We start from the raw sequence: 13,372 nt of genomic DNA on the forward strand, positions 1-13,372 counted from the left end.
TTAAAAAAAATATTCAAAACAATGCAAGAAACCAATATACATTAACATGTGCACCAAACGTGTTAACACCAAATGTTAGGCAAGCAAGTGAAAACTCTGCCGTGAACTTTAAATTGCAGCAATTTCATTTACCTAAACATAAGATTGATGAGTTGTGTAAATTTAGCTAAATGTCTTCTACAAAAAAACCCCAAAAAACTTATAACACCACATGTACTTACCACCGAAATCTGGCAAGTCCTCGTGTCACAGCATGAGCTGCTGTGTTATGTCAAGTCATGCCTCTGTTCAATAGGAGTTACTTTTCACACATGGGGGTGTGTTTCAATGGCAACTGTGTCAAGCTTCCTGTGTGGGCTACATTTGCAGCAAACTGTAGTACTTCCTGAATTTAAAACGGGTTCATTTTCAGCATTTGCCTTTTTAGTTATAGTATATGCAACTATGAAAACAAAGCAAATGTTACAGAAAACTCACCTTGGAAAAACATTTATTGAACAAGATGTTAAACTGTATCAGTACATGTTGTTGGAGCTCAGACATTCAAAAAAAAGAAAAAAAAGAAAAGAAAAAAGAATCGAGTCAATGCTTTCTTTTGCAAAGGAAGGCATTTAAAAAAAATAATTACAGATGATCATGTTTTAGGGATAGACTACAATAACAGCACCATATTTACAGCATTTGTTAAGAGTCTGCTTTTCTGTTACTCGTATGAGGAAAAAAAAAAACCCCACCAAAAAAAAAAAAAAAAACCCCACAAAAAAAACAAAACACACCACTCCCTCTATACCATGTCACAGTAACCCGACCAAGAATAGTAAAATAAATAACCAAACCAAAAAAAATAGAAAAGATAAAATGAAATGATGACTTTAAACAGTTTTTAAAAAAAAGTAAAACCAAGTACTCATTTTCAAAGCATGCAGGGCAAGGCAGAATTTAACCCCCCCCCCCCAAAAAAAACAAACAAACAAAGAAAAAAAAAAAGACAAAAAACAGTTTACACCCTTCTTGATCATTCAACAGACCATTAAGACCCCAACATAGCCAACCTTAAACTGCCATGAGCTACCCAACAAAATCTAAAAAGAAAAGACTATAAAAATGTACTTTTTTGTAACCATAGCATAAGCCGGTAGATGAGCTTTCCAAGATCTTCATTTCCTCTCATTAGACCGGGAACGACTGTAAAACAAACCAACCAGTGAATAAATGCAAAATTGATTGGGGAAAAAATTTGTTAGCTTAATATTAAGTTTGAAGTTCAAGAACAATAAATATAAAAATTCTTTTGATTTACCTCCTCGATCGTGAGAAGGATCTTGAGCGCTTACGGTTCTTCTCTCTGGAAGCAGACCGATATCTGCGTCTATCTCTTGAAACAGACCTGAAAAAATTTTTTTTAACGATTTTTATCATTTGCCATAGACAAATGTGTGGCAAAAAAAAAAAAAAAAAAAAAAGGAAAGACAAATGGTGACATGGCTACCTGCTGCGGCTGCGGCTGAGGCTCCGTCTCCTTGGTGATCTACAATGTAGGGGAGGGGGGAGGAGTTAAAAAGAAAATTAAGAAGAAAACGTTTTTTTTAGAAATATTAAGAGAGCATGTTTAACATTTCCCATCTCTAATACAACCTTTGAAATTAGTTTTTCTTGATCCCTACAGAAACATGGGTTACATGTGGAAACGTGGTTACACGTACTTCCTGGTCTGTTAACAGAATGATCGTCTGTATCCATGAACTGGTCAAATGTTTATAAGGAAACTTTGTCCAATGAACACAAATCATGGAGCAAGATATCAGAATGTAAAACAAAATCAAGGCTCGGCATTAAGGCTTGTCTGAGAGAAAGACCAAAAAAATTATGTGACAGCTTTTTTCCTTTTTTTAAACCAAGCATAAAAACATTCTTCAATCACCCATCTACTGTGATCCTCCTTGTGCACAATGTTCCCCAAAAAGTAAAATACCTCCTTTAGCAGCAACACAGGAAAGACTGATTATTTTTGTTTTTTCTTAAAAGAAACTTTCATGTGGGACACATCCTAAGGCAATGAAAAATAGGGTAACCTACAAGTAAAAGGGTCTTTAAACAAAAAAAACAAAACAAAACAAAAAAAAAAAACACATTAAAACTGCAAAGAAACAAAGTTTACTTCCTGTGGTTATCACTCAAGATAGCTTAATGTCGAGCCCTGAAAATGCACTCAGTAGAACAATTACAATGAACACCAGATAAATGTAGTTCATTTTTGAAATGGAAATTAAAGAATGGTGGTCAAAATTCCTTGACCGGTTTTTGCAGCACTGCACTGAATTTTCTCCAAATTACATAACTGCTGAAGAAAACTGTCAAGCAGCTATGAAAGCTAGATTAAGCATTAAAACTACAAAGAGCAGGATAAAAGAAACTTACTATTTTTGGGGGAATTGGACAAGATAGAAATGACGCAAGGAAGCCAGACTGATGGTGAGGGAGGTCGAATTGCAGAGAAGATTTGCCACAAGATGCAAATGTTGGAGATATGAAGTTGCCTGGTGGCTGGTTCGAGGGGGTAGTTGTAGATTTTCCCTGCCTTTTTTGGGGGGTGGGGGATGGGAAGGGATGTAAGCCAAGGGCTGTCCCCGCTGATACAGTAGATGTTTGGAGAATAGAAAGAGTAAAGACGCTGATTGGCTGATAATGTGAAGTGGACCGCTGTCGATTGGGTAAAGGTTGGAGGAAGGAGGAGGATGCTGGGAACTGCATGCTCAGGAACCAAAAGCTTGGTGGAACCTGACGACTGGCGGTGCGCCTGGGTCATGTGACAACACCAGCCAAGCTGATTTGGGCTCACTGGTCAGCAGTCACATGATGCTGAAAGAAGACTAGTTGATTGACTCAGATGGTGAGAAGCGTGGTGGTGACTCTGAAACGGGGTTCAGTTTTATTAATAGATGGCAACTGAACTCAGAAAAAAAATATAAATAAAATTTACACCTGCAGAATGTAAGTGTAAAAATATTTGATGGGAGATGAAGGGCTAACTATGCTTCTGAAGATGTCTTTGTAAAATAATATCACTCTGGCAGAGCTTGTTGTTTCAACAGTTATATTTTAATAAAAGATTTTACCGTTTACACAAGCTGCCACTAACATATCCTTGAAATGATAAAACAATGAAAAAAAAAATTGTATCAAAATTATTACTTCAATCTTCGTGGGATCAGGGGCCGTATTCACAAAATATCGAAAAGTTTGAATGTAGCTCTCAAGTGGCCAATTAGTAGAAACATGAAAATGAAAAAGGAAAAATGAAAAAACTAAACAAAACACTCATCACTTGCTGGGTTGGGGGAGATGGGTTAGAAACCCTAGAGCTCTGTCTTATAGAGCCTGGAAATAATGTGCTTAATTTTAGTGAGAAAGCTGGCAGGATAGGATTTGTTGGATGCGAATTCACCGGGCATTACCCGACTGTACTCACAACAGCACAATCACATGTCCAAAGAATAGTTGAGATCTCCAGTTTATGAGCGAAAACTGTAATGAAATGAGTGCCTACTATGTAAATGGGTTTTTTTCCCTCTTTGCTTTAGTCTGGCACTTTTAGTTTGCTTTAAAAAGAAAGTATGACACTTTGTGAATACAGCCACAGATTATTTTTTTTTAATTTTTAAAGAAATAAAAAAGGCAAGAACGCTTGAATGCAAGTGTGCAAACAATTTGTTTCAAGCTGTCAGAAACTTGATTCCTTGCTTAGTTTCAGTTTAGACTATGACAAAACTAAAAATAGTCTGAGATGGTAAAAGACTAGATTTTTGCCAATATATTTGGCCATTTAGTCGATCTAAAACTGTTTTGCCAAAGTCAGAAGCTGAAAAATAAGTTTGTATTTAATGAATGTGTGCTTTGTCATTTGTACTGTTATTGAACACTGCAAGTGAGAATGTTGTTTGAAAAGAAAATGTCTACAGATAAATAAAACAGTAAAATAACTGTCAAGTAGGAAATGCATACCTGCGTCTAACAGGAGGACTGCGTCGCCTAAAATCATCTCGAGGGTATCGGCTCCAGGATGGAGGAGGGCCACGGCTCCTGGAGCGCTTTTCTCCAGTGGATAACTCAACGCGTACTCGACAGCCACACATGGTTCTGAACAGAAGTCAACAAATGAGCAGAAAGCAATGCAAAAATCAAACACAACTACTAATAAGTGTAGCATGTTGAAGGAGTTACCTGCCATCCAATTCTCTCACAGCATCTGAGGCATCTCTGGGATCTTCAAACTCTACAAAAGCAAAACCTGGGGGATTCCTGGCAACCCAAACACTTCTTAGAGGACCATAGTAACCAAACGCTCTTTCTAACTCCGTCTTATTTCCATTGTTTCCCAGATTCCCGACATAAACCTTGCAGTCGAGGGGACAGTCTCGATGAAAAGCAGGGTCTTAAAAGTGACAGAAACACAAACGCACATCAAACGATGAAGTAGAACAAATTACGTATCATTCATCAAAAAATGTGCAAATTAAATGTAAATTATGTTAACCTGCTTTAAAATATTTTATTTTTCTATGTTGACTAATCCAAAGACCCCCCCCCCCACCTCAAAGTTTTCATATCTACTCTACATAGCCTTACTTTAAAAGACTTCAATTTTTCTGCAGCCAACCATGGAAAATAAAGTCAACTAATGCCAGTCCTTGTTTACTTTTATTTCACCAATCTTCAACTTCTTTTTATTGAAAAAACAAAAAACAAAAACAATTCAGCAAAAAAAAAAAAAAAGCTGGGGTGAAAGCTCAGTCTACCACCCTGCATCTTAGACTGTCCACAGTAAGAGCTTAAAGTGCTGTGAGTACTACTATCATGATAGTGATGGAGCCACATGTAACTAGATTGTGAAAAAAAATTTGACGAGACAGCATGAGTCCACCATGACACAGAACAAACAGTGGTTGTGGTTTGTAAAAACAAAAACAAAAAAAACATTGTAAAGTGCTTGCATGAGCAGCTGAACTTAAACACACTGCAACCAATACACAAAAAACATGCAGCAGGTTAATTCAGTAAATGTTTTTGTCTTCTTTAACTTCTTGTGTAATGTGCACATATTTAGAGAATATATATATTTTTTGCTGACAAACTCATTCAGTGGAGTCACCATCTGTTAGCTTTGCAGTGTTTGAATTAGGGGCTGTGTCCAGCAAAGTACTTTTTGACTGACGATAATGCTAGGCACTCCTCTGAAAATGTCCAGCTGAGAATACTTGAGAGCACTTAGAAGTCACCGCACATTTTCAGCAGAGACAATTTGGTTGCTATGATACATAACATCTACTTTACCTGACTGCTACTGACTTGGTGAACGAACTGTTCTTCTAGGCCTTTATATTTAACATCAATATTGTGGTAGACATGGATACTCAGAGAAGCAACATTCACTTCTCATCCATTGTTGCTCAGATGGTTGTCAGCATGCGTGCAATGGGAAAGCCTGTCTGCATGGCATTTGTCCCAGTTCTGCTTGATGGGGTAAAAAGTGACAAGCACAGCTTTCTACCAAAAGCTGAAGATCTTAAGGCCTGGCAACCAGTAAAACAACCCAATCACAAAGCTTGGGAGAGATGCTCAGTGCCCCATTGCTGCTGGCGTTTTAACAATACCATCAATACATGCCACTCCTATTCCAAGCAATTCCAAGAACATTGCTCTTAGGAACCACGCTGGCCTCAGGAAAAAATACTTTGGTCTTTGGACACACCCCTTAAGTTCACAAATACTGTAATTCTTTTACAGTCACTTAGAATGTCCTGTGTTGTTTCATGGGACACCAGGGCACCTCCCTACTGCAAAACAAAGCAAGAAAAGCTACACGACTAACTTTCTGAGTTGTCATACCTCCCATTTCAAATTTCTTCTTGTTTAAGTCCAACACTCTGTTGTCCCTGAAAAGAAAAAACAAAACAAAATTACAAGAAACAGTTACAGTCAAACAGCTCTGAGAACAGTTAATCTATGGCCCCATTTAAAGCTACCTAACTGGTATCAGTGAATTGTTATATTTGCATTCACTTTGCAGCACTGCAAAGCCTTTTCTAACAAAGAGTCTCATTCAGGTTTATACATGACTGGGTTGCTTATAACTGCAGTACCTACACAGGATTTTTAAATATTTAACAACCGCACACTTTAAAAAAGAAAAAGAAAGATTCAAAACCAACGCGTTTCTTTTTTTGGGGGGGGCGGGGGGAGGTCTCTTTAGTGTTTCTTTGGTGCTTTTCGGATGAATGGTGAATAAAACTATGTTGGTTAATTGGTCAGAGGTATATAATATATAATACAATAATAAGCTAGAAAATGGGGTGGCTTCTATTAGCAGGCTCCTGAGCCTTAACACTGGCTATACATTTCCAGGCTAACAGCACCAAAAATAGTTCGCTTTAGCTTGATTGTTGACGGGTAACATTAAAATTGGATTTTAGTTAATCTAAAAAGACATTTCCTCTGAATATTACACATTACTTTTGAGTCCAACTTTTCATCCGAACGATAATGCAGCAAAGTTTTCCACCACCCCCCAAAACCAACCATGCGAGCATTAACGTTACGCTAGCAAATTTAGCATTTATTACCGCGAAACGATTTACAAAAGAATTCATCGCGATGCGAATCGGCATCCTAGCTGAATTCACACGAGAAACGTGTGGAAGACCGAACCTACCTTCCTGTATGGAATATAACTCACCTTTTTACAGCTAAAACTCAACGAAAACCCGCTTGCAGAAGATTTCACGCCGCTCGTTTGAACACCAGGCGTAGCCTGTTAGCTTATTAGCGCCTCGAGTAAAGCGGAAGACCGAGGGGAAAAAAAGAAAAAGCCCACTCTTCTTCTGCGTGTGTAAAACGCCATTAAAACACCGATAAATGCCTATACTGCCACCTACTGTACCAAAGTGGAATGTCTGCCACAACACATTAAACTGGCAAACGTGTGCGATCTTCACCCAACTTTTATAACAGAAAAATGTAACCAGAGAAAGTTTAGAACATTTTACGTGACTGAATTTTTTAAAAAGCGCCTTTACTTCCATCATATTTTAATATTACTGTTATATTTGTTACTTCATAGGATAATCAAGGTATAATAAAGTGAACCAAGCTGCTATTAGTCTAAGGAGCGACTGGACTTTAAGTTTTGTGAAGACGTTTCACTTCTCATCCAAGAACCTTCTTCAGTTCTAAAAAGCTGCTATTACATTGAGTAAAACTTCATAATCCCTTTTAGTCTACTTTGGCTCTAGGTAAACCTATCCCTGCCCCAAGCCACTTTAAATTATATCTACGCTGTTAAAATCAAACTCAAAGCAAGTTTATTTGTAAATGGCATTGTTTCATTTATTCATAGAGGTCAAGTAAAATGTACAACCATGTAAAAAAAAGGGGATACAAGTTGAACTAGTAAAATTATAGCCTAACTTTACATTTAAAGTATGTACACCATGTACTCTATATACCGCAATAACACTTATTTTTAAAATGATCTAAGAAAAAAAGTGTTATAACTGTGGTGACAGACAGTGGGTTTTCTGGCCAGATGTCATATTCTTGCTTCTGTCTTCTTACTGGTGCTTTTCTTTTCAGACCTTATCTGTGCTACAAGGCTGAAGATTTTTTTAACATCTGTTCTTGTTCCTGTGTCCTCTAGCCAGTAATCTTTTTCAGATATTTACTGCAATACTAGATTTCCCCTGTGTAAACACGTAAGGCTCTTCTGCCTGAAAAAAATATCTTCCTTTCTTCCGCCATGTCAAGCTAACCTTTGAAAAAATAAAATGTCAAGATGTTCTTATTATTGTAACATTTTAAACCCCATCACCTCATGGAAAAAAGAAAAAAAAACTTTAGAGGTGTTCAAGGGAAATAACTGAAACTGAAAATAATTAGTCAAAAATGTTTAAATAAAAGCACAAATGCTATCAGAGGAATTGCAGTGATATCTATAAATGAACACAGGCCATTTTTACACATACATAGAGTACATATACATTAAGCATATATTAGGACCCCGTAGAAAGCCCATAAGTGCGTTTACTCAAGAAAAAAATATTATAATGCTTGTATTTTACTTAAGTGTTTCCATTTTATGCTGCATTACACTTCTACACCACTCTAATTTAGTGTTTGTGAGTTGTGTTGTAGCTCTACAACAAAAAAGGATTTTACACTGTTTCCTTCAAACTGTTGATGCCCTAGTGATGTAACACTTGCTTGAAGTAATTCAAATATGTGTAGCAATTCTTGTTTCTTCCTTTATTTACCCCCTTTTTCAAGCATCTAACAAACCCTCAGCCTTAACTATGACCCTGACCTTTTGACTGTCCTCAGATTTTAAAAAAAGAGAGCGAGAGAACATGAGAAATTTGATTACCGTCTTAACGTTTGGCTGCAATAATCACTATTATGATAAGAAAAGGCACAGACTCAAGCATGAAGGCCACTGTCTAGAGAAAATTCACTGGAAATGTTTTTGCTGTGGTGCATAAAATGTAGTCATAGTACAGATATGATGTTTTCTATGTTCTGTGACAAGAATCGCACAGTTTGCTCAGTTTGACCTTAAGAAGATAAAGCAGTGCAAAAACAGCTGCCTGCCATTTAGTAGTTACATAGGAACACAAGTAAATCAACAGACAGGGCTATTGCTCAATGTGACCTCTTAGAAGCACGCAGGTGGGTGGGTAGATAATGTATGTACATTTCCCGTATAGAGGCACATTCAAGACGTAGTGTGGAAAAGGGGGAAGAGTTGTGTAACAGAAGTCTTCGTGCATCTCTGACCATGAGGCTTACCTCAAGTCACAAAGGGGCACAGTCAGAGAAAAATTAGCAGCTCAGTCTTTATTTATCGCACGATGGATGGATGAATAGGGAACTCTGTTTTGCTTGTTCTCCAATGTTATGTGTAACCATATGTGTAATCTTTAATTAGACACATATTGGAGACATTAATGTTTCATTTAAACTTGTTGTGAAACACCCTGATTTGTATCCCATTCTGACACAGTTTGTGATAACAGTGTTGTGATTTAACCATCTAACATGTCTGGATAAAGCCAATCAGATTCAAATTAGTTTTTGAGCAATTAGTCATTTCAACCTCAGGCTTTTAATGATTGCCTGACGTGACAGGTTAAATTGCTGTGTACTAAACTTCTTAGTAATTGATACCCTATGTAATAATTAAGAATAATAACGCTTATTACCACAAGTTTGTTGTCAATGACACGATGTCATCATAATTTGGAGTCCCACAAACCCCTCTACTGTACATGAAGTTATTGTAAGCCGTTTGCCATCCACTAAATAGTTTCCCTCCTGAGCTCCTTAGAGCCCAGTTCAGTAAGAAAAAAAGTTTAAAGTAGTGATACCCCCTCTCAACAAACTGATCATACATGTTCAATGAACGTGAGAAAATGCAGAAAAGACCACAGAGCGTTGTCATTGGATCAAATGAGGAAATCTCTTATGTATTATGCCCTGTGCATAAACAGATATACTCAGCCGCCATTTTATTAGGTACACATAGCTTAAAAGTACACTCTGTCCTCACAGTCCCACGATGAAACATCCTTTCATAAAGCAAATAAGGGAAGTTTTGACTCAGTGTTATGATTAATTTGAATGCCGCAGCTGGTTTTATTATACCGACAGGTGTTTCTATCACTTCGTTCATTGATATAAACTCAATGAAATGCAGAAACCTATTTGGGATTTTTAACATATAAAAAAATAAAATAAAATAAAATAAAATCTCCTTTACAGTTGCATTCTGTTTTTGAGATTTAAATCGGATATTCCCTGTGGCGGTTTACTTAGAACACATCCAAATACTATGTGAAAGCCCTGATCTAAAAAAGTCTTCAACTGATTTGAAATGATTTCAAAAAGGTTTCATTTTCTCCCAGACTCAAAGCAAACCATTAAGCTCCTGTTTTTCTTTTAACTCAAATACAAAAAGAAGTTAAAATCTTTCAGGACAGTTATACAAAGTGATAAATGTCAGACATAACATAAAACACACCAAAACTGAACTATGCTGACAATAAAACACAACCTTTTAAGGTTTGTGTTGACGTGATGAAAATAGGACTGCTGTTATTCACTGCCCCATTTCTCAGTCATTTATTTCAGGCCCTTGGCAGACACAACAGTAAAGAACTCTTGCTTCAGGGGGGGCAAAAGTTCAGGGATAAAAGGGATCACTCGGGAGATTACTTCCCTGTACGTAACACGGATGCCTAGAACACAAACAAAGAGCATTATGTTGCTCAGCCTGTAGCTGCAGAGCGCATGTTTGTGTGAGAGCAAGTGCTTCTTTAACCTCGCCCTCACATTTGCCTTTTGCTTTACCAAATGAAGCATTAAGCTGCCTTTGTTTTTCCGTGCATATATTCCCCTGCTGCCATAGGGTTCTCCTTGTAGCTTTTTAAATGAATCATCTCTTTTTTCAAGCATCCACTCAGCACAGTGTTTTTCAATCAGATTAGTACAGCACATTCTGTTCTGTTTCACTTCCTGATGACTGTGCAGCCCGTATCCCTGAATGAACTCACCCGCGTGCTTCTGGTTACACCAAGATACTCATTCAGACAGATGGATTCTTGCAACTGCCTGTCAGATTTTTGTACTTTACACAGTATTTAGCAAAATCTGTTAGACACCTATCAGATTTGCCCTTTACTGTTTTGTTTTAGCAAAGATTAAATGACTTTCTGATGCAAAGTGATAGGTAAGTAGCAGTAAGAAGGCCACAAAGTTCTAAAAATAAGTTACAACTGCATGTATGTCCCCATTATATTTATATAAAACAGCCACAGACCACTGATGTGACCTTTGACCATCTAATTTTCATTTTCTTCTTCTTCTTTTTTTTTCTCGCCTGCCTGGGTGCTTTCACCAGAACAGAAACAAGATGTTCTTGATGTTTCAGGAAGGAAAACAACATCTCAAGCCATGTGTCACTATACATATCTATTCATGCATCTCAGTTCAGCCCAAGCCTGTTTAGTTCATTTTGACCTCCAGTTAAGCATTACAGTGTAGGGAAAAAGAAGCCAGACAAAGCAACCAGGACGCCACGGTTCACGAATTTTGGTAAAACAAACAAACCAACCTTTGCCTGTGCAGGAGTTAACCGTCCTGACATGGTGTTTTATTTTAAATAATCAGTACTTTTATTTTAAGGGTTTCATGCGGGCAGTGACACATAGTGAGGTTGTGTTTTTACATCACACGAAAACATCTTTCTGTTTCTGTGCTGTTTTTTTTCTTTAAATGTGAATAACATGTTCTAAAACACATGTGTGTGAAAGCTACTTTCTTCCGATAACCAGATGCTCAGAAGATTACTCACCCCAGCTGACAATATCCCTGTTGCGTTTGCAGAGTCAGGTTCTCTTGTGTTATGTCACCTATATAATTAACAGGATCATCATGTTCCCTCTCAATAGCAGCTTGCTGTCTGCCAGCAGTGTGGTCAGACAGTATCCTTACCACCTATAATGGTGGGATTCATCATCTAGAGAGACGAGGCTCTGTGAGCATCTCGGTTCTATAAAGGAAAGTTTTCCTCTCGCTGTCTGACATGAACAAATTTTGGTTAACTTCTCATTAATGATTCAGTCATGACATTAATTCGAGGCGTATTTTATAGTTTTTAATGCAATAAATGTGATAAACATAGACACAAGAAGCAGCCATAAAGCGTGTCATATTTTCAGCACTGTTTATTGACATATTAATGCCAACATCCTCAACAGCAAAAGCACAAAAGCAAGGCCATAAAAATCTTTTATTGCTATGGATTTTAGCTTCTCTTATCCCCAAAGTAAATGCATCAGTAAAAAAAAAAGAGTTCATTTTAGAGATGTGAAAGAGAAAACATATTAACTATGAATGTGATAATAAGCAAACACTTACTTTAACCAAATCAGGGAATATAAAAAACCTAGAAATGAGATAAAGGCAGGGCTGTTTGAACACAAGATTTCATCAGCATGCAGAGTGTGAGTCTGGGGTTTCCACATGACGAGAGTTTTCAGCCTCCTTACAGGCTGTTTAGGAATCGTGGTCAAAATATACTCAAACACGTGCCCTTTGGAGAAGAACATGACCACTGTGAAAAGTTTGCTTACAACATAAATCAACTCCTGCTGGGTTTTTATATATATCATTCTGATAATATTTTGAAATATTATATTAAAATACTTGGTGTTGTGTCTCTCACGTTCATCTCTTTTGGTGTGTGTTTAGTACTTCACTACTATTTTGACTTCTTGTATATTTCAGGTGAAAACTATCTCTCCCTGATAACTGCGGTCTTTCTTGACCAGGACAAAATTTGACTTGCAAAGCATCCTTCATAAAATGCAATGCATTTCATGCTCACGTGAAGCAGGTTGGCTACTTTCAGTTGTTATGTAACATTTTGCGTCACAGTGAGCACTTTAGGTGTGTGTTAGATGTGACACTTTTTTTCTAATCCTGTGGAATGCACAATGAATCAAAATGACTTCAGTAACTAAAAGACATTTACAATTTTGAATATTTATTATTGTATTTTTCATGTGGATTTCCAGGTTAAAAAGCAACTCCCAAATAATAATGTGTTTATAGTGCCTCATTACATATAGTAACACTTAGACAATGGTATTTTTTTTTTTTTAGATTTTTACTTTAATTAAACTTTGAAGACTTTAAGAAGAACTGTACTTCACAGTAAGTAATTTTCATTTTGTAATTTACTAGGATACAGTAGCAATTATTAGACTACAGTAATGGGTTAGACAGGTTTAACATACTGGTTCTCTAGTGAGCATCCACATCAGAGTAAAATACTTACTGATTCACCACAAAATATGAAAACTATTGTATCGGGAGGTTAATGATTAATTGATAATTAATAATGATTTATAGGATGAGACAGGATTAGGCATATTCACCATCTGTTCTTGGTTATCACATTGATTTATCATTCAGCCCTTTGGCAGGGACTGCCCTTATGTTCCCTCACAATGAGTACTTCTACTTTTAATAATGACTTATATTTTTATCACAGTGCACATGGGGAAGGCTATTCCCTAGCCTATATTTATAGGAACGTATAGTTCCCAAAATTTGACTCGCAAAACAAGAGTTAATAGAATATGATGCACATTACTAGAATACCATAATACTAGAATCACACACACAGCACCACCTGAACCATGCTTATACATTTAAATGGACGCCTAACACACTGGCAGGACTTTTCACTCTAAGTACTTCAATATGTGTTTGTACTTTAATAAGGTTTAAATAAAGAAAATGTCTCAAGTTACTGGTT

At 36.9% G+C, this 13,372-nt stretch overlaps 1 protein-coding gene across 1 annotated transcript; it reads right to left on the reverse strand.

The window, feature by feature from the left end:
- Window positions 1–462: 462 nt before the first annotated feature.
- Window positions 463–6,860, reverse strand: srsf3a (serine and arginine rich splicing factor 3a). The gene is made up of 7 exons (XM_063473809.1): window positions 6,734–6,860; window positions 5,887–5,933; window positions 4,222–4,432; window positions 4,003–4,137; window positions 1,490–1,528; window positions 1,301–1,387; window positions 463–1,185 (listed from the first exon to the last, which is right to left on the reverse strand). Exons 2-7 carry the CDS (start codon window positions 5,891–5,893, stop codon window positions 1,158–1,160), a joined length of 507 nt encoding a protein of 168 aa, XP_063329879.1. The 5' UTR covers window positions 5,894–5,933; window positions 6,734–6,860; the 3' UTR covers window positions 463–1,157.
- Between the last annotated feature and the right edge of the window lie 6,512 nt (window positions 6,861–13,372).

This window comes from Pelmatolapia mariae, linkage group LG5, assembly GCF_036321145.2.
Source record: "Pelmatolapia mariae isolate MD_Pm_ZW linkage group LG5, Pm_UMD_F_2, whole genome shotgun sequence".
NCBI classification, from domain to species: domain Eukaryota; kingdom Metazoa; phylum Chordata; class Actinopteri; order Cichliformes; family Cichlidae; genus Pelmatolapia; species Pelmatolapia mariae.